The sequence below is a fragment of the Ictalurus punctatus genome, chromosome 7 (genome assembly GCF_001660625.3).
Source record: "Ictalurus punctatus breed USDA103 chromosome 7, Coco_2.0, whole genome shotgun sequence".
Taxonomy (NCBI): domain Eukaryota; kingdom Metazoa; phylum Chordata; class Actinopteri; order Siluriformes; family Ictaluridae; genus Ictalurus; species Ictalurus punctatus.
In genome coordinates, this window is record NC_030422.2 from 21,076,699 (window position 1) to 21,101,393 (window position 24,695).

Consider the following 24,695-nt stretch of genomic DNA (forward strand, 5'->3'; position numbering starts at 1 on the left):
GTGTAGCAGCTATAACTCATGAGATTCAGGTAATGTTCACATCAAACATCAGCACAACAGTCTTCCAATAATAAACATCATTAAGGTAAAAAAAAAAAAAAAAGTTTGACTAATGTATGCACCTACACCATTTACAATGTATTTCCATTCTGCCATGTGCATGTTTTTCTCTCTTAATTTGCTGTTGGAATATTCGTCACTTTTCAACTGGGCAGGACAGTAAGAAAACAAAAAAAAATGCTGCTAATTTTGGGTATACAGAAAGACTTGATGTTTTAACAGATGCTTTCAGTTAAAACTGGACAAGAACACACCATTTTGCTTTTTTAATCATGAATTTTAATAATGCTTTTTAAATCAAGATTTTTAATCAGGGCTTAGGCCTCTTTCTCTTGTCCTCTCACGTGAGTTAATATTTCACAATTCATGCACAAGGGGACAGATACATCTCAGAACTGCATTCATTTTTATATTCAAAATAAGAGCAAGGAAATGTGGAACTAAATCAAGGTTTTTTTCCCCATTAAATGACCCTAATTCCAAGGTAAAGAACAATAATAATAAAAAAAAAAACTCTTGCATTCCCAGTAACTACACCTACTCTCTTTCACTGGGTTAATAAGCATATGGCTGCTGAAGAGCCACTGTAAACTGAATGACGTTATACAGATCACTTGAAATACTACATAGGAATGTTAAGTCAAGGTATTTTTCTGATTGTTCTGAACTTCACTGGAGCCAAATATGTATTAAAACAGGGTTGAGTGGTCCTCATTAGTGTTGATCATTGCTCAGTGAATGAGTGGCTGAAGAACACGCTGGAACTAGTGGAGTAGTCCAGGGGCATGGTGGCACCTGCATTCTGGGCTCCCAGCTTGGCACCACCTACAGCAGATGACTGGCGTAGGGTGAGAAGACTATACTTCTGAAAACTGCTGTGACCAGACAGTTTGGCCTGGGAGAGGACCTGTGTGAAACCTGCAAGAGAAAGCATCAGACTCACCACAGTGTTTTGGGCAACTGAGTGGTGTTCTCATAGAACTGATGCAGTAGCCATTATCATGATTAATAGAGAGGTCATAGGTTACATACAGAAATCTAAAGTAAAGCAAGGAAACTGAGTCAAGCTACAATAGTTACCATATTACCATGACCTTCAATGGTGCAAAACACAGTATTAAAACAAAGGAATACTGTAATATTTTCTGTAAATGTTTCAATATTTTTTGTTCTTTTTTCCATTGTTTGTCACTGAAATTACAATGTAACGCAATACACCTGCATTTCACATAAATGGTTTTGTGGATTTGCACTAATGGAAATAAAACATTGGATAATTTTATCAGGTAAACTTTGCATTGTCACACGCACTGAATATTTCGGAAACTGCTGATCACCTGGCATATTCAATCACAACAGGCTAGAGTTCATAAGAGAGTTGAGAGTCAGATGAGAATGGCCAGACTGGTTAGAGCTGGTTTGGGCTACAGTAACTCAAACAACCACTCTTTACAACTATGGTGATCTCATAACACAACACGCCAAATATTGAGGCAGATAGGCTACAACAGCAGAAGCCCACATCAGGTTCCACTCAAGAACAGTAATCTGAGGCCACAGTGGGCGCAGGCTCACTTAAACTGAAGGTTGGAAAAACACTGGCTGTTTTTATGTAAATTTAAACATAAATTGGATTACATGAAACAGATACCCTTATTAAGTGGTCTAGGTGTAAAAATGCAGTCTTACAGAGGACCAACAAAAGTCCTAAGATACTGATGTGTACAGGAGTACCAAAATAACAGGGGTTATTAGCAGTCAGATAACACAACGATATCTAAAGTGGGAAATGCCATGCAGGCTAACTACTTGCTCTGTTTTAACAGAGTTTGTAGTTGCTACATCTTTGAAACCCTGGTGTTATTCAGATTTTGAGTACACTACTATCATATATAATAAGTAAAATCACAGCTTCCCTATTTATATGGAGATCCAGAAAGAAATCACAAATTAAGCTGCAATTTTTTTTTTATATGGGGAAGGCATCTATCCAATTATTAGTCTCCGTTTGGTGCAACACTGGTGGAAAATACGGGTCAAAGCAACATCATAATTATGGTGGATGAAGCAGGGACAATTTGTGCCATTAAATAGAACAATGCATGAACAGAGGTGACAGCAGTTAAGGCATTAAGCTACTGATTGGAAGGCTGCGAATTCAAATCCCTGCATTGCCAAGCTACCACTGTTGGGTCCTTAAGCAAAATCCCAAGTCTGCATCTGCTCAGTTATATACTGTCTCAGTTGTAAATCACTTTGGATAAAAGTGTCAGCCAAATAAGATCAGTGTAAATCTAGTTAAATGACTTCTGCTGTGGATTTTCTGTCACGTATCAAAGACTAATATTTAGCATCACAAAACTATGAAGGCGGATAATTCTGTGACCTCACCATCCTTCATCAGCTCCCAGCTTAACCATACAGATCCAACACACAGAATGGGCAGGCCAAGGTCACCCAAGAACAGTTCCTGGATAAAAGAGATGGACAGATGGAGAGTAAACAGAGACAGAATGTGAGTAACAGGTGTGTGTGTGTTATATTCATGTATAATAATGTTCAGAATTTATTGACCGAGAAAGGCAGTGTCAAACCTGGTGCACTTTGGGAAGCACTGCTACAATGTGCTGTGCTAGAACTTTACCAGCCTGGGTAAACACATATCGACAGAAGGCATCACCTGCATTAGCACCTAAAACACAAACATCTGAGATGTGAAGGCAGACAGCAGCCTATGCACTGTAATAGAAGCTCATAGCAGAATGATTGAAGCAATCAGCTATTTTCCATCCCTCACTCTTCACAGTACCTTCAGACAGTTTTCTACAGAAGCCAGCAAAATATGATTTCTGGAAGTTTCTGTACAGGTGGGGGAGCATGCCCATCAGATCCGACACCTACAGGTGTATACAAAGGAGTCAATCATACAACATAAACAACTATTTGAGGGACATCATAGAACAAGGACAGTGACCACGAACCTTGAAGTAGTCCTCCATGGCTTTTTTAACATAGGTGATATCATGTGGAGGTGTGACCAGGTTATCCTTGGCATCAAATACTGCTTTTACAGCAAGATGAGAGATCCAATACGCTAAAGAGAATGGGAATCAGAAATTTCCAGTAAATATGCACATATTAAGGATGGTAATGATTCTATATAAAGGATGTTGGTTTTCGTTCTTTAAGCTGCTCTCGTTAGGGGTCGCCACAGTAGATAACTGGTCAGCATATTTGATTTGGAACAGGTTTTACATCAGATACCTTCCTGACACAACCCAGTGCAACCCAGTGGCTGGGTTGGTTCCCTGCCTGGCAATCGAACCCAGGCAGCAGAGGTGAGTGCAGGATCCTTAGCCACTGGACCACCAGGGGACTAATGATTCTACATAAAGGATATAAGATATACACTAAGTAGTGATAGTTACCTGAGCCTTCATCCCCCATCATGTGACCCCATCCGCCACAGCCTATCTGACTGCCATCAGGGTTCACCAGCTTACAGTTTGAACCAGTTCCTGAGATCAGTACTATACCACCTGCAGGGAAGACGAATCAACATATTCCTTGTTTTGCCAAGTCACTTTATAATATATATAAAGTTCAATGTGTTAGCCAATGTTAAATACAAGTTAAGTTAATTATTTCCTATTTACTGATCTCATTACGACTAATATGTAAGATACAATACCACGGTCACTTGCTGTTGCCATGGCACCAATAGCATCTGTGGTAATGTAATAACTCTTGCTTAGTTTAGGAAATCTTTCCATCATCTCATCAATCAGTTTTTGAATGGCATGCTTCTGCTCCCCACCACTTAGTGACATGCCCTATATACAAACATACACAAACATTTTTTCAATTATTATTATTCATCTTAACCGTTCAGAAAAATGACAGCAGTGTAAGCAATCTGCTTGTTGGTTTGTTGGAGGTGCACGCCATCATGCTGAACATCCAAATAGTAATACAGACTCACCAGAGAATAAATGGGTGTGTTGGGATCCAGCCCCGCACTGATCTTTGCCTTCTGGATCATATCGTTAATGCCTTCGATACACTTATCAGCACCAACTAACTAAAGAAAATAGATTACTTCAATAAGGAAATGTTTCAAAAACACACTCTTAATGGCTCCTAACTGTACAGGTGGCACACTACATTGGTGCAGTGTAGCATCTAATATATATAAAGGGGGGGGGACAGGTCAAAGAGAAAACAGATGTAACTTTTTGTTTTCATTTTACAGAAATGATAAACATGATATGACGGTTGTAGGGGTATTAAACCACTGTACACTTATTGTCACTTTATTAGACACACTGCTGTGCTGAGAACAGTCCACCATCTAATTGTGCATAGTAACTGTATACCTACAAACTGCACCTGTATGGTAGGAGTGAGAGCAGATACAAAGTACAACTGTACAGAATATGGTGGTGGAACTCAGACACATACTACACGAGCTTTTCTTTCCTCACCCAGTGATTGGTGCAGGGTCCATCTGTCTCGGCGAGGATCTCCCCTGCAGAGGAGAGCAGCACTGCTTTGGAGTGAGTTCCGCCCCTGACAAGTACAATTATTATTATGACAGCATAAACCTTTTTTTAAACAGTTTTGCAGGATTCACTAAGTCTAACCTGATGAGGTAAACAGATACGATTTTGAAGAAGCGCTCTTAGGAAACGCATTGAACACAAAGACACAGTGTCCCATAAATATCTAGTGTCAAAACGAAATTTTAAAAGTGTTAATAATCCGATATAGATTTTTTTTTTTGTCAAAACCTTACCCTTCCACACCTCCATGCACTTCACTCATTTCTACCACTTCCTGTTTCTATCTCGTGACAAGCCCATGACGTATTAACCAGTCTCTTTTCCACCAATCAGATTATAGCTCGGGTCCTGCCGTAAACGCGACTTTATCACTCTGTTATCTTATCAATGTCAGGTCACACCTCTCTCATTTCTGTAGACAATGAACTCACCTATGCATATTGTTTTAACTGATCTTTCTAAATAGGGAGATTATCGTTTCTTTATTCATGTATTAATTTGTTTGGGTTTCAACATGTTTCGTATAATATGTAGCCTATAGTTTGTGTTTTCTTGACCTGTAATGTTAACATTCATAAGATTAAAACCACCTGCCTAATATTGTGTAGGTCCAAGAATGGGGGAAATGAAGCCTCATAAGGCACTGAGGCTTTGCCCTGACTGTTCCGGGGAAAGATTTAAAGCTTCGAGAGTGTCGAAAACAGCGCCATCTGGTGGTTAGTAAAAAAATATCGGACTTATTTGTCCAGCACATCCCACAGATGCTCCATTGAATTGAGATCTGGGTAATTTGGAGGCCAAGTCAACACCTTCAACTCTTTGTTATGTTTCTCAAACTATTCCTGAACAATTGGCTGAAAGACGCCACCGCGGTTAGGGAATACCATTGACATAAAGCGGTGTAGGCTACTTGGTCTGCAACAATGTTTATATTCCATCAGATCTTTATTTCTAAGAGACTCTGCTGCTCTCAGATACTCTTTTTATACCCAATCATATTACTGACCTGTTGCCAATTAACTTAATTAGTTGCAAAAATGTTCCTCCAGCTGTTTCTTTTTAGTAACACTTACTTTTCCAGCCTTTTGTTGCTCCCTCCCTAACTTTTTTTGACACGTGTTGCGGCCATCAAATTAATAATTACCTTATTTTTCCTCAGTTTAAATATTTGATATGTTTTCTATGTTCTATTGCGAATAACATATGGGGTTACGAGGTTAGCAAATCATTGCATTCTGTTATTATTTACATTTTACACAGCATCCAAACTTTTTTGGAATTGGGGTTGTACAAGTAAATAGACTATCAAAGTGATATGATATTACACTTTTAAAATGATATGTAGATGTGGACCTCCATGCCCATATATTACCATATATGATATAGGTGGAGGGCGGTGGGGCCCACATCAATAATTTTTCAGGGTACCCAGAACGCCCTAGCTATGGCCCCCCTGATGTGAGCTATAGCCTTAGCAATCAAAACGTTGCTGAACATACATAAAACTGAAATTATAAATGCATATTCTACGAAGGAAATATAGCATAATAATTTATATTAAACGCATGTTCATTTGCAAATATTGTGTGTCTTGTATAATGCCAATGAACTTACATTAAAATGTGTTTTCCCCAGTTGGCAGTAGATGGCAGTATGTGTTTTCTTATTTCAAAAGACTGTGTAGTCCTAAGGAGTGACAATGTTTTGTTTATTTATTTATTTGTTACATTTTTTTCTGTTTCATAATTTATTGTGAACTCAATAAGTATTTGAAAAGTCACATATTTCTGATGCTTTGGTCAAAGGTTCCATTTAAATGAAAGAATAATTGAAAGAGTGAAGACATTGTGTGTAGTGGATTAATAAAGCCATTCCATAATGGTGCCTATGCAATACCCTGTAATTTTACAAAGTCTGTTTCAATCTGATACTACAAGAACATTTGCTATGTGGTTGGTGTGGTCTTCTTGTGATGGTTCTCTGCCACCCACCTCTGCATGTTGGCCCACCCTGTATGTCTGAATCCCTTTTGAATAGGTGGGAGTAAGAAACAGCAAACTGAAGAACTGTTTTTAGTAAGAAGGTTGAAAATCACACTCATCCCTTCAGCCCAGATGTTATCTAACATCTAACCGCATTACTGTTTATGTGTAAAGAGATCAAGAGATGTGTTTTATTCTGGTAATGTGTAGCTTGCATTTGCTAACATCCTGGGTGGTGATATGAATGTACTGCCAAGTAACAACGAGTACATCAACAGTTTATCAGTCCATCAACCATTAGTGAATTTATTATAGAGGTTATAGTCATTATTAACTTGTAGGCCTATGGTACTCATCATTCGAAAAAGTTTGATCTAAATCTCAATAACCTAAGGCTAATATGAATATGTCAAATTGAGTCTCAATGAAGTTTTTTATATTATCTGACAAAAAAGAGTTAATATTATACAAAATGTTTGAAATTTAAAAAAAAAAAAAACATTTAAACATGACATAACTGCTTTAGGTTCTGTGGGTGGAAACATCAGTACTAAGAAAAAAGCTCTTCTCAAAGAAATGACACACATTGTACTACCTTGCCTAATTTATGAACCGGGCTATGTTCATAGAATATATTTGTGCATAAATAGGGACAATCAATCAAATGAACGAACACTAATAATAGTACATTTTTACCAGACAGTACTGATTGAGAATTGAAACGGTTTGGAAAATAGTTGCCAGATTGTAACGTCCTTTCAGTCCAGTCGAGTTTAAAATGTTCCGAATTCATGATGTACATGCCTGGTAAATATTAGCTACAGTTTATTATCTATCTACTCAATGTCAAGTATTAACGCAACATGAACACCGAATTATGAAATCAGAAGTGGTCTTATAGCACAATATGGCAACCCAGAGCATACTGGCGGCTTGATGGGGGTATGCAGCATGTGTACACACTGAGCAGCGCTTCCTCACTTCGCTTCAGGCGGAGAGAGAAGTGAGAAGTGAACTTCAGTTGTTTGTTATCGTCGAAGAGCTCAAACCCATTCTTTGTACTGTGCTGTTCATTTTGATTTGAACAAACACTTTAAATAAACCCTCATGTGACGAACTACTGAAGTTTGGCAAGCGGAAGTTCATGCCGTCTGAACAAAAGTTAGAGACTGGGAAAGATTGGCTTGTTTGTCTGTAGAGAAGAAGGACAAAGATGGACACTCATGTCAAAGAAGGACAACTTTATGTCCAACACCAGAAGTTTGGAAAGGTAAGCCGTGTTTGGTGTTTGGTTGGGGTTTTTTTCTGTTGTTGTTGTCGTTGTTGTTGTTGTTGTTGTTGTTAAACACTGAATTATAAAGTAAAACATAAATCTGTAGTGATTGTCGCTGCCTAGGAGAAAACTAACCCTAAGCGTCTATTGCTAGAAAGAAACACACAAGAGCACTTATAACTTGTTTGACGACATTCACCTCAAAAGAGCATCGTTTTTGTCCTACAAAAATTGCACCGTGTTTGCAAGCCACTCTGCTGAAGAGTGTACGATTTGACAGCAGAAACATTTGAGCGACTTGATCCTGATATCATGGAAATTGGTCTCTTCCTCTGCCCTGAGCAAGTCACATGAAAGTACAGTATAGTCATGATCACAGGAGACAGCTTCACACACTTGCTCAAAGCATGTGAGGAGTCTGTCTGTCAATATCAGATGTTTAACTGACATACTTTTCATAGAATATTAGAAAGGATGAAATCATTAAAAACACACACAAAAAAAAAAAACCCCACACACGTGACTGGAAATCTCTCACATGCGCACATACCCTACTATGGTCTATACCTACTCTTACTCTACATCTGATGGAAAATGTGTAACCTTGTTGTTTCACCAGAAGGCCTAGCCACAAACGTGACACAAAAGAAACTCCAAATAAACAGTCCAGCGCAACCAAATAAGACAAACTGACTTGGACCGCTTTAGAACAAATTGTCTATTTTTTGGCTTCCTGAATGTGTTTCTGGGTTTTCTGTGTGAATGACGAGAAGACTACACATTTAGATCAAACATGAACTGACAAAAACGCTATGTAAGGAATAAATCACGCAAGTGTCCGTGCTGCTATAGGGAAAATAATCGACCTCAAAGTTGATTATTTTCCAGTAACAATTCATCCTTATGATGTTTTATTCCTCCTGTACTACAGATATTTGCTAACACTGATCATTTTGTGTCTGTTAACCCTCTTATTATGTTATGGGTCAATTTGACCCATTTCCACAATTGAGATGTCTGAAATACTGGTTAATCTCTCATTCTACTGGTTAAAACTTTCCTCATTTAAGTTCATGAACTTTTATAGGCAAATATTTCTTCTTATGTTTTGTCTCGGACAGGCATTAATAAAGGTTTACTGTTTTAAGCTGTTCTTGTGTGTATTTAAACTGTTGGAGTCATTTTGATCCATAACATAATGGATGTAACTTTTTAACCCCTGACATAATAGGAGGGTTAAAGAACGACATGTCGTATGTTTTTCCTGTTTATAGTCACATTTAATGTTGTGGAACAGGTAAAATAATGTAGTTCTTGTTATCACTTATGACATAGCTACTATAAACTGCCATTCCATCTCTAGCCTCTCTTTTTCTTTCCCTCTTTCTTGAAGTGAATAAGACAAAATTGCAGCTTGTCATGTTGCTGCAAAGTGCATCGCCTTTGAGAAGACTTTCACGTGTCTGGCAACATAAAGTGACAGCTTTAAGGCCTTGACACTGGACACTTCTTTCAGAAACAATAAATTAACACCTTTTGAGAAAACATCACCACAACGTGTGTTAACCAGTCTATGTGAACTGTCTGAAATGATAATGCATTAGAGGAAGCACATTCATATACCCCTGTGAGTTGCTTTGTAAGAAGACCTACTGTCATAGTACTGTCACTGTTATAGTAAATTAATCACCTTCTCTTGACCAATCAGCTTTGCGCATTCAGCAGTGCTGTGGTTTAAAATAAATGTATTGAATATTTGATATGACTTGTTTTATTTCAGTCCTAAATGATTAACCTGTGCATACTTGTATATAAACGGCATTATAATTAATGCTGTTAAAGCAATACAATATCCTAAGTTTGTTCAATTTGATTAATACAAAGTATGCCTACAACAGTGATTTTGAAATGTAAATATTTTACAATTGTTTAATGGCCTCCAGTTTAGTGACAGATTTTGTCAAAAAAAAAAAAAACCAACTATATATATATATATATATATATATATATATATATATATATATATATATATATATATATATATATATATATATATATATATATACACACACACCATTAGTTTGCAGTAATGTGCTCGTATGCACTGGTCTATGTGAAAGTGTGTCTTTGTAAATAACACCCTCTTACGATGACCAGATTTAAAATACTTGAATAGATATGACCTATAAATGAATAAATATGGTGAATAAAGTGTTCTGGAGGATCTGAATGTGAGAGTTTGGTGTATATGATTATTGCATTTCAGTAAACTCTCGAAGATTAAAAACAACAAATTCAGCAATCAGTTATTTATACACTAGTCCTGCAGATGTTTAGAACCCGTTTTAACTGTTCTGTCTTAAGAAATGCATTGCTGTCCTTTTTGCATGGAAAAAAAGGAAATATCATGTTTGTTCTTACGATGCTAGTGCTACATCCGAAGGTTTCTCTAGTGCATGTGCTAATAAAGACAGAGGTAAACCAGGACGTGTGTTTGGTTGCTCAGGAAGTTGATGTAGGTGGCATGTGCGAGATGGTTATGGATTCTGTATCATGCTTTAAAAGATCATTGTGTGTTGGAGATCATAGTTACGGTAGTTACATGTGTATTCATTATATTTTTCGAAATGAAAAATAATTGCTCAATGAATAACATTTCTAGTGCTTTTTTTTTTTTTAAGCTCAAATACGACTAATCCTTTTTTTCTTTCTTTCTTTCTTTTTTTTTTTTTAAACCGTTTGTAAAATAACTTTTGGGCGTGTTATTGTAGGAAGTTGCCCCAGACATTGACCTTTAGGATCATAACACCAGAGTATGGCAGAGTCTTCTTAGACTCATGTTGCCTTTGACCAGGTCTGGGTCTTTTATGAATGCACTATGATTGTAGACAGTGGTCTTACAGTGCGGTATGGCAGACGACACACTTTCTGTCGCTGTCTTTTACCAAAAGAGGAAGTGTAGACTTGTGATCAATTGAATGAGCTGTGCTTTAATAAATGCATTCAGGCAGGGCTCTTCACAGTGGCATGTTTTCTTCTTTTTTTTTTTTGTCCATCTAGATTCAGTACAAACAGGTATACACACACACACACACACACGTACGTCAAGCTCTGACGTGAAGAACTGATACCAGAGTGATCCAGAATAGAACGTGCTGTCTTTCCGCTTGAGTAACATACTTCTCTGTGTTTTAGTCAAAAACCTCAGAGCAGCAGCATTAAGAAACAGAACTATAAGACATCTAGTACTCTTCTGGGGCTTTCTGAGTAACTGTAAATTACACCACAACAGTCATTTATTTCCGCAGGGACCTTCTAATGCTTTAACACAATATAAAACCCTTGTTTGGCATCATACTCTTCTCGACACGTTAAGACTTCACACATCTTCAACTAACTACCAAAGCCACTTTGTCATGTTTTTATCATTAAGTAGGGATACCATAACTCATCTTTAATTAGGAAATACAAATGCCCCTTTGTCCACTATTCATGTCAATGCACTTAATATCATGTGTATGTTTTTAGGGGTTGGTTAACGCTTCAGTTTCCATGAATGTGAGGGAAACAGTGGTCTAAACAGAAAGCTGCTTACAGAGCGTTAAAAACGTGGTTACTCATTAACCTAAAAAGCCAGCTTTGAGGCTAATAAGTGAATGCTGTGTAGGTGTGTTACAAAAATCAGTGTAAACTATCACATGCATATCTTTTGAGTATCTTGTATTTATTTATTTATTTTTAAATGGGCAAGTTCCTTCAAATTGTACGCTTGGTTGTGGTTATTTTACATGTATAATCAGTTATGTGATATTTACAGTCATTACACACTATAAGGCCTAAAGGAGAAAGGTGTGTGTGTCTATCACGCTACAGTTATACTTCTGATAAGACAGGGATGCAGATTTGAGGAAGTCACTCTCTCTTGCCTTATTTGCATAAGTTCCATCCTGTGTAACATATTCCACAGACTGACTCGTGCCTTATTTGGCACTGATGGTGTAACTGTGCTGAAATCACATCTTAAAACTTTGACGTTTATCGTAAATTAAACTTCTTGGATTTGACAACTTCTGGTTTCAGTTCTCTTTGGTGTTGTGGTGGATTGTAGATCATACTTTTGTTTGCTTTTGATAGTAGATATCTTTGCGCTGTACATATGCTTATGGCATGCAAGAAAACATATATTTTCTCCATTTTCCAAAAAATAAGTGATATTTTGTGAGATGGATAGAAAAACATTTTCCAATTTTCCTCCCCTTCATGTCTCACAACAGGTGGGTTCTTTTTTTTTTTTTTTTCTTCTCCCATGAGCAGCTAAATGGCCAACATATGGCAAAAGTATGTGGACACCTACCTGACAATCGCACCCATTTTGTGCTTGTTGAACATCCCATAGAGCATTTAGTTCCCCCATTCCTGCTATAAGTGCATCCTTTGTTCTGGGGAGGTTTTCCACTAGATTTTGCAGCATGGCTGTGGCTGTGTGCTCATTCAACCACAAGAGCATTAATGAGGTTGGGCACTAGGGATGGACGATATCTTATCGTTTGCGATATACCAGTAGAAATTCTCCCCACAATAAAGATTAGTCTTCCCACAAAAATAATGATAAAGCCTAGTTGATGTATTTGTGTGTGTGTGACGGTCTCTGACCCATTCGCAGCTCACATGCAGAGCGAAAACAAGTATGGCGGAAGGCAGACATGAAGCTGAGGAGGAGTTTATTGCTAAACAAGGAGCTACCTCTACAATCTGGAACTGGTTTGCTTACAGAAAATCAGTTTTATTTTTAGATCAGTGTTCTCTCAAGATGACAGCTATCACTTGGAGCCAAAAACAGTGGTGCACAGTACTATATTTATATCGTCACTCGTATCGTTATCGCAATAAATACCAGGAAATATCATGATATAGTTTTAAGTCCATATCACCCATCCCTACTGGGCTCTGATGTTGGTTGAGGAGGTCTGGGGTGCAGTCGGCATTCAAATTAAACCCAAAGGTGTTCAGTGGGGTTGAGATCAGGGCTCTGTGCAGGACATTTAAGTTCTTTTGCTCCAAATTTGGCAAACCATGTCTTTATAGATCTCGCTTTGTGCACAGGGGCATTGTCATGCTGGAACAGGTTTGGTACTCTTAGCTCCAGTAAAGGGAAATTGTAATGCTACAGCATACAAAGACATTCTGTACAATTGTTTTCTTCCAAATTTGTGTCAGCTGTTTGGGGAAGAACCACAAATGGGTGTGAAGCTCAGGTGTAACAAACCTTTGACCATATACATGTACTGAATTAGACTTTGACTAGCAAAAGCAGGAAGCTAATTGGTAATTTAACAATGACATGGGTGCATTGGATGGTATTTACAAATATGATGTGTTCTGAAGAGAGGTTTGATGCAGACTTATCAGTTTATTTTTTTGTATCAACAAGAATATTGTGAGAAAGAAATGTAAAGAAACTGAGCAAGTTAAGAGCAGAAAATACAGTGGACCCAAAATCTCTTTTATATTAAATGCTATTTCCTTAAAGGAAAGAAAGAAATCCAGTCAAATACTTGCTCAGTTTCTTGCATAAATGTCAACAATGACTGATCTAATATGACATGTTGCTCCATTTGTTTGTAGAAAGGTAAAGCAGAAAATGTAGTCCTCGATTAAAGGCCTCATTAAAGTCTTGGGGAAATTTGAGTCCGAATCTGAGAGGTGCAAGTATTTCAAAAGAGCTGAGGAGAGACACGTTGAACACGTCTGTCTGTAGGATTTTGTGAATCATATTTGTTGCTCAGAGTATTGGGTGCATTTTTTTTTTTTAGATAGTCACAGTCGTAGAACTCACAATGCAGCATTATTAAATAATAATGAAATGTTATTATATTTAATATCGAGTTCTTATTGTTATTAGCCTGTTTCTGGTCACTTTAATTGGTTTAGTCCAAACCTCAATCATTCAAGACAAGTTGAACTATAATATAAATAATGTTAACTTGGACCTAATGTGTTCTGTTGCTGTAAAAGTTAGAAATAGAAATCTTTACAGCGCCTAAATAAATCATTATTGTACACAATTTAATAATAACCCTGATTTTTGAATAGTTAATATGATTATGTTCATAAATGTGTACTGATGGATCAGCAGAATTTATTTTACACTTTAAGGGGATGCAGTTTTACAGTTCAAGATTGAGAACCTGAGATGTTAATTTTGTTTAACAGAAAGGGATTTATTCTGCTGTATCTGACCTATTAAAACTTTGCTTCACCCACACGGAAAATGTCATATAGAGCTACTGTACGTAGAGTGGAGGTCTATCTCTCTCTCTCTCTCTCTCTCTCTCTCATTCTATATATATATATATATATATATATATATATATATATATATATATATATATATATATATATATATATATATATATATATATATACATACACACACACACACACACACGGTGTAAAACTCTGAGCCCTGACCTGAAAGACGAACTGAAGCCTTCTGTGAAAAATGACCATAGTATACATTACATCAGTTATAAATGTTTCTAAGGGAGGCTATAAAATATACCTCATAGACATTCTTGCCACTATTATTATTATATTGTTTATTATTATGGATTATTTCAAGATAATAAACAATGACAGTGATACATTTCTCAGGCATAACTTAAAAGGGTTTATGTTGGGGCAATGCCAGCACAGAATTTGCATACTAAGTTAGCCACATGTAGTATTAGTAACTGTAGTAAATGTGTTATTTTCATTTTCCATTTCACTCACTTTATTTCCATGTAATTTAAACACAGGCTGCTGGAGGCGTACCCTACAATAATGTGAAGTTATACATTGGTGATGTGTTTACAGATGTCTCTTGAACTGTACTTTGTCCTGTCTCCTGTTGATAAGGCTAGAGGATGGTTAGTGTGGGTTTTTTTTGTTTGTTTGTTTGTTTTTTTAAATGTATGGTTGTTTTCCATATGTGCACAGATTGTGCCTGCTGTATATGCACTCTAACTATCTTCAGATAATAGTTTTTATATACATCTTCACATCTAGGTAGTCTCCACATCAGCCACTGGTTTGTTCTAGATAAGTACAGTGAGTATGTAATCATTTTAGATATTCAACAAATTGGTTGGTTACTTTTTGGCAAATCTTTTTTTTTTTTTTAAAGCCACCAGTATAATTTTGACCATAATAAAACACGTGTCATTCTGAACCCTCTATAGTATGAAATTGGTTTTGACTGCGGCGCTTTCAGGACAGGAGGCTCAGATGAGTTTTGCAGATGGAGATCTGCTGATTTTCTATACACCTGCAGTGTGTTGGAGGAAGCAAAGCACACTGGGTAATCCCACACATTTCCTTTCTGCTGCACTGGCAGTTGCATATGTATGTTATAGATTAATAAAGCAGATTCATTGCTCCCTAATAAGGGTGTGTGTGTGTGTGTGTGTGTGTGTGTGTTAAATGCATCTTTGAAACTGTGTAAGATATTTTTCCTGTTTAAGTTCATTTGTCATGTTTAAACAGTGTGACCATGTGCTACAATTGTCCCCCATTTTCCTCTTGCATATTTACCTGTAACGTTCGTTCATGCTTCTTTGTTTTTTGCGTGTTCTCATTCATGCTTTTAACATTTCGAATCTCAGAGCTGCACACCTCTCTGTTTGCTTAGCAGGAATGAAGGCGCAGGAAGTACACAATGGAATATGACTTGTAGTAATGCAAGAATGACCTAACAAGACTGTCTTTCACTAGGGCTAGTGTGGCTTGACTTGATGTGTAATGTTGCAATGATGTAAAGTAGGTTTTAAATTAGAAATTGATCTGGTCATGGAGTTCACTGTTCCTCACCCTAGAGTTTATCACATTTATAGTAAAACTACTGACTCTTGTTTTCCTGTAACACACCAGCATATCTGCCTTTATGGCTTTATATGCAGTCACAACAACCAAAAAGGCTTTGATAATTGAAAGGAGATTGAATGGAAGCTCTTTTTGTTCTGTGTCAGGGCTTCATGTGTATTATTTATTAATTGTCATTTTGGTATTGATGTTGTAGAAGGCTGTAATACGCAAATGAGCTTTTTAGGATTGGGTAAATATGACGATATATTTATATCATGATCAGTTGTCACAATACACTTTTTTTGAGATATCATGTTTCTCATCAATATTTTACAGTGGTATATAAAAAAGTTATAAACTAATTGGAAGCAGTTGATTAGAGGATAAAATGTAGCATTGAATTTTGAAAATTAAAATGTATATATTAATTTTCATCGTCCTCTGTGAAATATAAGTATCTTTGCATTTGTTGTTGGAGTTTTTTTTTTTTTTTTTTCAAATGCTGTTTGCAAAACAATATATAGTGATGCACATCGTGTACCATATGAAAGTCTTTATGTATTATATGATTTTCTTTTTCGTCACACTGCCAACCCCTATATGAAACAAACCACAGTTGTTCTGTGGTTGTTCTGACCAACATCTGAGGTTCTAGAAAAAAATTCTGTGGGCTTTTAAATAAAGTTGGGCATTGCCATGATAGAAAAAACAAATTTTGCATGCGTGTGAATGAATAATGTAAAAAATGCAAATTAACTGGTTACAGGCCAATTATTAAAGTCATATGATGATTTTTAATGATTTCCTTCTCCTTTAGTGTGTAATGTATCTGTTCTGCAAATTTAAAAAGCTCATATTTTCCCCACAAAGGGATTTATTCTATCTAACAAGAACACTGCTCCAGACCTGCCTAAAACGCCTCGATCGAAGTCCGGATATTACTTCTGTAAACATCTACGTGACAATTTGAAATATCAGCATAATAATTTGGGCAGCATGTAGAAAGAAGGCGAGGCTTCAGTGAATTTAGTCGCCATGTCGTGGAGATGTTGTGTGTTTCGATGCGAAAATGAAACCCCTTTGTTTGACCTTTCGAAAACGGACCAAATTAGGAATCGGTGGTTACTGTTTATTTATAATGCTGTTCCTGAGCAGTATAACCTGAACCTTTGCTTGTGCACAGCGTATTTTACGGAGTACCGCTTCCTGAACCTGGACGAGTACAAAGCTGGCTACACACAAAGGCTACTCCTGAAAATTTGGGCGATCCCCACTTTGCTCGGACAATCTTGTGCTCCTGAATCAGAACCTATAAGTGTGTTCGATTATTTTCTGAAATATCTGCTTTTGACTGTTCTGTTCAAATTCAGAGTTTTGTGTTGTGGCTCAGTTGTAGACCTCTGCTAACGTCCTAGCTAAAGTTTGCTAAGTTGCCTCAGTTTTGTAAGAATCACAAGAAGCTTAGCTTTCCAAAGATATATTACATGAGTGCCTATGTACACACAGTAGCTGTACATAGCATATTTTTGCACTTATGAACGCAACGGCTTGATAATCCGCATTTTCTGAATCTGACTTGGGCTCGAACCGATACGGTAAAACTGACGACATGTTACTTAGGAGCTTAGAATTGCTTTAGAGGCCTTGGAGGCTGAAGCTAACCCAAGGGCCTTTACATTTCCAACAGACGCTTGAGGTTCTTGTTCAATCACAGCGCAATGGGTCAGCTGGCCAATCAGAGCACTCTGGGCTTTTCAGAAGGGAGGGGCTTTGGAGAAACCAGAGCTTTTCAGACAGATTAGGAATAGAGGTACTGCAATAATATACAGTATGTCAGTGTTTTTTGAACATTTAAAGCATGTTAACCAATTCTACTACACTTTTAAAAACGTTTCAAAAGCATCATATGACCCCTTTAATTGTGATTCATCACTGCTTCAACAGTTTGTTTAATCATAGTGCAAGACAGCTGTAGCGTTATAATTAGAAATGCTATTTCTGCCCATATCATGCAGCCTGATACCGCACCGTTATTAAATTGTCACCTGTTTAGCGCTTAATGCGTTTGCTCAGAACTGTAACATGGCTTATTCTGACTCAGTACAACAGTGTGCACTTGCTGTCTCACCAAATGTCTTCAGATTATTTTTGTTTTATGGTTTTTTTGTTTTGTTTTTTTAAAATAATTCTTCAAAACTGGAAATGAAGGCTTCGTTGTTAAATGCACAGTTTAGTAGATTAAAAATAACTGCTGTCTCAGAGGCACATTTCCTTTCAAAATAGTCAGAAATCGAGTAAAATTTGAAAGCAGTTGGAGACTGTGGTCTATATTGTGGTGAGATATGTTACTGTTTTACACACACACTAGTGTCCTTGGTCGCGTAGTTTGTTTATTCACGCAACCTCCCAGCTTTCCTTCCCTCTTTTGTGCATCTGGAGGATGGGCCTTCGGAGTCACTGGCAGCATGGTTCCTTGTGGTAACCTTAACACGGTCACCCAAACGCTAAATAAAGATGCCGTGATGCAAGTAAGAAGTCTCTCGTATGAGTATGATGCCATACAGCGAGAAGCTCTTTGGGGTGTAGAAATGATTGAATGTGGCAGATTCAAGTGATTCATGATGGTCTTACATTCACGAGCAAGCTTATCATTCATGACCTCTTGTTTGATCTTCTCGTCAATGGCATCACAAATCACTTCCTCCTTCACCTAAACAATAGCGTTAAAGATCGTGTCTGTTTAAGTGGTGTAATTCTTCAAGCTTGATTGCTTTTTGTGTGTGTACATCTTTGCATGTGCCAAGACCCGTTAAATGTACCTGGCATTTCCCCCAAGGCCTTCTGCCCTTATTTACTGCCAAACTGTATCAACAAAGTTAATGTATAACCATCTCATTATCCATGCACTCAATCTGTTTTCAGAAATGGAAGAAGAACTGGTTCGTGCTGTATCCGGCGAGTCAGAATGGCATTGCGCGACTCGAGTTCTTTGACTGTGCAGGTTATGGCACTGAAAAACCCAGCACCAAAAAACTGGACAAAAAAATCATCCGCCTGTCGGAGTGCATCAGCATCCTTCCTGCCCTCACCGAAAGCTGTCCTAAAGAGAACATGTCCGCCTTCTGTGTGGAGACCAACGATAAGACACACGTGTTTGCTGCTGAAAAGCAAGTCACTAACGAGTGGGTGGAGAAGATGTGTGAGATCGCTTTTCAGGTGAGGCCTGAGATGAAGTGTGTGGCTTTTTTTTTTTTTTTTTTTTAAATAATATCAGTCTCACATGGTGAGAGTTTGTTTGTTTATTTATTTTTAATAAAAAAATTGGTTCCTGGTTCCTCTGTGAAACTGGTTCCTCTGTGACCCTGTCAAGCGGTTACTGAAGATAGACAGATAAGCATTCAGGCTTACATAAGTGTATACAATACAGCATATTAAAGAATTTAAGTAGTAGATCATTATAAAGTACTAAACTGCACTAGGTTATCCTTGTCTCAGGTTGTTTGTGTTTGTGTACAGAATGAACAGGGAATGTCTAGGCATGTTCCGGATACATGCTGGGAATTTCCAAAGGCAGAAGGGAATTTGAACTTTTATGGGAATCAGAAGGGCGACTCTGCACACTCAGCATCTTTCCCTTTCTTTCCCTTCCTCACTATTACTTTCTGTCTTTATTTATTTATTTATTTATTTATTTTTTGTCTTTCAGGGAGGGGGTGGATCATTCAGTAATATTGACTCAAATGGACAACAGGATCTTAAGATGTCTGAGAACCTGATCTATTACTCCAGAGAGGAAGGTAACAAAGTTATTGTGGTTTTTTTTTTTTTTTTTTTTTTTTTTTTAAACTGTGAATTAATCATTCTTATGAAGAAGAGTCCAGGACAGCAGATGTCTGAGATTTTATTTTTCTGATGTTACATAACAGTTTTCTTAGCTGACCTTAACCAGTAAAGGGATGGGGTTTTTTTTCTCCCTGCCTTGACTATCAACATTATAACATTATATCAAACATTTATTTGACAAAAAGTTTATTTGATGAAACAAAAGATTATCCCCTGTTATATACTGCTTTGGGAGCATAGTCGTCATTACTCTAGGCAGGAGACGGAGATCTGAATTATATATGTCTCGGGTACTCGAGATCCCAAACAAGTGGGCTTTGTGACATTGTTTCCTGTCCGATTTTGGTGGTAGCACAGTCACTGTTGGCCTTTTTCAAGGAACAGCCAAAAAATCATCAATCACCTTCTCCTAAAGATTTTGTTTGACTCAGTAGTTATATTCATAAAATTTCGATTACAGTTGAGGGAAAAATTGTGTGTTTAATTTTGTCTGAACTGTGTCTTAACCCATAACCAGGGAGGAGAAAAGGCAAAACGGACCTCGTACAACATACAAAGAACACTTCCTCTGGTCACATGTTAGGCACACAGCTCTGGAAAAATGTGGCTTTTAATGTGTTTACACTAGACAGTATAGAGGGTAGCTGCTTCCTTACTGTGACAAAAATGACACACGCATACTCATTCACTGCTATATTTGCAATGCCAGTCTGCCTTGGTTGACTGTAGTTAAACATAGTTGAATTAAAGAAAAATATGTTACTAAGTGAAAAGGAGCACGGAGAGTAGCACAGAATCTCAGGCATTTAGCCCCATCCCCCTTTGGCACAGCCCACCTCTACACATGCCTTGGCGAGGGGAAGAGAGCGAGTGCAAAATTAATAGATATTTGTAAAGGCCTCAGTATCTTTCTTTGAACAGAAGGGTTTTTTTTGGGAAATAGAGGTCATTAATACTTCTGTTTTTCATAAGGCCACCTGTGACTTCCTCAAAGAGACCATGTGTGTCTGTGAGTGAGCACTGACATTAAGAGGCTTGTGACTTTGCAGTCTTGGCACACTCAATCATATCTTCAGTGCCTGAGTGTGTGGGAGCACTGGTTGTGTATGTCATGTGCTCTGTGGTGGGTGTATTGTACCAGCTCTTATTAAACACCTGTGTTTAGTAATCATACTTGCACATTTGTAGCTTTTCAGTATCCTCAGCATATGAAGTAACACCGAGTCCCACAAGGCTATTCTGTAGCACTGACTGACGGTTTTACAGAAGTTTAATTTTTCACTGGCCTAGAAAGTGTTTGTTCTGAAATGAAGTGAACTGTGAGCCAGGTCCTGGCTGTCAGCTTCTTGTTCTCATCAGAACATGAAATGTGAAGCAGTGTTATTTTTTGTACTACTCTTAACCAAGACTACCTGAAATACCTGCTATGTCAAACTAAGTTCATACACCACAGTGCAGTATTCAATAAACTTCCAATACAAATTTCTGCTCTATTTTTAGCCTCGATTTTTCTAGATGTATTGTATATGAGCATACTTTCTTTTCTATGTGATTAATTAACAGACAGAACTAATAATTACATACATTTACATTAAGGGTTGTCAAACCAGAAAAAAACTAACTTGGAAGTAATGCAGCCCTGGTGAGGCACTGCACAGTTTTAGGTTTTTCCCCATTTGCACAGGCACAGTTGCTCCTCCTGGACCAGAGTTGATCAGGTCTGAACAAACATTGTACCTGTTGTATTTTACAGTCAGTGAATTCTGGGTGAGTGTCCAAAGAACAGAAGCATCCGAACGTTGTGGTCTACTCGGTAATTACTGGCTTAAAGCAGATGGAGAGAGCCTGATATTGAAGGATCCTAAGATGAAGAAGAACTTGCTGGTGTGGCCCTACAAACTGCTACGTCGCTATGGCAGAGATCGAGTGAGTTTTAAAGATTTTATCGTTAATATGTACATGCAAATGGTGTGCACCTGAAATACTTTTGTGGTTGTTCTCAGCCTGTATTTTTGGTGACAGCTACCCTCTTAGTAAAGCAGGAACTTGAGGCCACTGTTGTTTCCATCTCTGCTTCCTGTCATTACCATAGAAACCGGTTTGATACAGGAAACTAGCCTTCCTCTCTCTCTCTCTCTAAGTGTGGGCAGTACGGAAGGTCTAAGGTGCCTGGAATTAAGCTTATGATATCGATCACAGATCTAAATAAACATGTGCTAATTTCCCTCCTTGACCACATTACAATTTGGTCTTATAATAACGTTCACTAGAAAAGATTGTCTACAGGCTCAGTGCTGCACCAAAAAAGACACAGATTCCTATTCCTATATATATTGTTGATTGTTGTCAAAAGATGTACAGCATTAAAATGAAAATGTACAGGTACCTTGGTTAGCATAATCATTACTCATTGTTTGTGACGTTTGGTACAGGTTATGTTCTCATTTGAGGCTGGACGCCGTTGTGAATCTGGCCCAGGTAACTTCACCTTTGAGACAAAGCATGGAAACGAGATCTTCCAGATTGTGGAGTGTGCCATTCGGGAACAGAAGGCTCAGGCTGAGGAACAGCAGCAAACCTCATCATTTGACGGGGACTGTCCTGCTCTCCAACAGATCCGTGCTGCCATCACTGAGGGAATCAGCCGAGAGACAGACGGAGACTCTGGTGGCAGCAAACCAGGATCTGCTGATGGAGTCATTGGCCGAAGGGAAGGAGAAAGTAAACATTTTAAGGGTCGCACCTTACCAGAGCCTCCAATTCCTGTTCCAAGCACATCGCCTCGTGGGCCAAAAAGTGCATTGGACGATCAAGTGAATTTGTACTCTGAGCCTGCTGACTCAGTCCGTCTGCCCACACCTCTGGGGGAATGTCTTTATTCTGACCCTGTAGACAGCATTAAACCTACACCAGTGCACAACCCACGGCATCGTCCACTTGGTGATGAAGGTGGAGGCAGCAAGAACGAACCTTTTTATGCAGATCTCTATGACCGAGTGACTCTTGACCTGACCCCAAGAACAGGAGCACTGGGACTTGAAAGCCGCAAGAGGCGTCCTGCTGAAGTAACCCAGGCAGAGCACATTTATGATGAGCCTGAAGGAAGAGCAGGTCCTCCAGTAATCCAGCCAATCTCCACTCTGTACGATGAGGCACGTCTGGAAAACCAGTCCTGGAAATCTAGTGGAGTTGACGATCCTCAGGGTAATGAAGAGACTTACAATCCAAATACAGATGACTATGGTGTCCCTCCTTTTGGTAAGACACCGTTACCACCAGCTGTGGCCAAGCCTAAAGGTCCCAAGCCCCTCACAGCACCCAAACCAGGGAAGGGAGCACTTCCCAAGAAAGAACCACCTCCACTGCCCCAAGGTAAAGTTGGAGCTAACCTGAACAACAACAATAGCAGCAGTATCTCTTACTGTGCTGGAGAAGGGTTTGGAAATGGAGGAATTGGTGGAGGAAGAGTAGAGAAGCATGCAGAGATTTACAGTAAAGTGTCTAAGCATAAGCCCCCAGCCACAGCATGGCACCCTGCCATGCGACCTCCAGATATCATCTATGACAACTTGGGTGATATCTGATTTGATCCTACATGCCTTTTCTAACAGTCAAAATGTTCTCTGGTGTCTTTAGAAACCTATTCCTAGAGTTTCTAAACGATCACACGCTTTCTGGGGTCTTGTTCTGGGGCCACTGTAATATCTGGGATTACTACAGTAACTGGACAACCGGAAAAAGTGTGCAGGTTAGTGTCGCAACTGGTGTCATAGACAATGCACTGTGATCGATTATCAGTGACACAAAGTTCTTTTCGTTTAGGAAGGACTGTGAAACTACAAGTTTTGCAGAATTTAAATGTGCTCTCTAAAACACATTTCTTGTATGTGGGTTACTCACATGGTCGTATACGATGTCAATTTTGCACATATTTTACCAGTTTCTCCTTCTTAGTGAATCATACCGAGTCTGTGACTTGTATATTAGAGGCTTCAAAGCCCTTAAATAGAAATGGAAACTGCCAGTCAAGGGAATCTGCTGTTGTCTCCCAATGTCAATTCACCTTGGATGGTCAAAGATGATAGACTATATGGACAATCAATGGACACATCTACATTTTTTTTCCATTGAGATTTTAAATGTAGCAATATACTAATCATCTGCTATGTGTATGTGTGGGAGTAAGTCAAAAACAGCTGTGCTGTTGATGTATGATAATAATAATAAAAGATTTTTCAGAACCTCCTAGCACTTTCTATTCCGAGAAATATCTGTTTGTCTTAAAACTGCTTTTGTTGTCTCCTCAGGAGACGGCAAAGATGGAAAATCATCCCAAATCTTTTTTCTCCTTTCTTACCGTCCCTCTGTTTACTCCCTTATTCTGTCCTTCTAAAACGGCTATTGAGGAATGCCAAAAAAGATAAAACACAGCCTGATGCCTTGTGAATATTAACCAGCTGTACAAAAAAAGGGCTTTAATTGAAATGGCTAGAATGCTGGCTAAGTTAATCTGTGTCTGCCTGGCTCTGTCTAAAGGTACAGGCTGTTCCTATTCCTGTTTTTTTCTCTCATTCACCCCTTCACTCTTTCCTTTTCATTCTCCCCTCCTCTGTCTTTTCTTCCACTGTCTGAATGTTTTTCTTCAATGACCACCCTCTTGGCCTGCCTGAATCTGATCCATTCATCACATTGTGGTGCATTTTTAGTATGCTGTTTTCTTAAGCTGAAAAGCAGGCATTTTAGTCATTCTGTAAAAGTACCAAATGACTCCCCTGAAATTAGTCTGTGCTTACTACAAGTACACATATGCATCTTTCTCCTTGATTTAAATATTCTCAGCAAAAGTTGACACATTGTTTGAGAGAGGACAGTATTTGTGGCGATTCCATACATTTCATTCATGTTCAGTGATATATTCAGTAACCTGGTCAGTGTCACATTGGATCCCGGAGCATATTCTGAGAACACTGGGCACGAGGAAGGGGATACAACCTGGTCCATGACAGAGCAACATGCACATTCACACATTCACACCCTAGGGGCAATTTAGCATAGCCGATCCACCTACTGGCACATTTTGGAAGTTGGGAGGAGAACTCGTGCAGACACACACAGTAACTTGAGCTCATG

General features: G+C 38.3%; 2 protein-coding genes across 3 annotated transcripts; one reads left to right on the forward strand and one right to left on the reverse strand.

The window, feature by feature from the left end:
• Positions 1 to 316: 316 nt before the first annotated feature.
• nagk (N-acetylglucosamine kinase) lies at positions 317 to 4,893 on the reverse strand. 2 transcript variants are annotated; one of them, NM_001200445.1, is given in 10 exon segments: positions 317 to 978; positions 2,452 to 2,530; positions 2,655 to 2,752; positions 2,870 to 2,957; positions 3,042 to 3,154; positions 3,489 to 3,599; positions 3,752 to 3,893; positions 4,043 to 4,141; positions 4,545 to 4,629; positions 4,856 to 4,893. In NM_001200445.1, coding segments are annotated over 10 exon segments (1,038 nt in total). In that variant the 5' UTR covers positions 4,885 to 4,893; the 3' UTR covers positions 317 to 784.
• A 2,642-nt stretch (positions 4,894 to 7,535) lies between these two features.
• dok1b (docking protein 1b) lies at positions 7,536 to 23,813 on the forward strand. Its single transcript, XM_017472673.3, has 5 exons — positions 7,536 to 7,874; positions 18,645 to 18,938; positions 19,429 to 19,519; positions 21,319 to 21,491; positions 21,998 to 23,813. The coding sequence occupies exons 1-5, from the start codon at positions 7,818 to 7,820 to the stop codon at positions 23,147 to 23,149; spliced, it is 1,767 nt and encodes a 588-aa protein (XP_017328162.1). The 5' UTR covers positions 7,536 to 7,817; the 3' UTR covers positions 23,150 to 23,813.
• Positions 23,814 to 24,695: the final 882 nt, after the last annotated feature.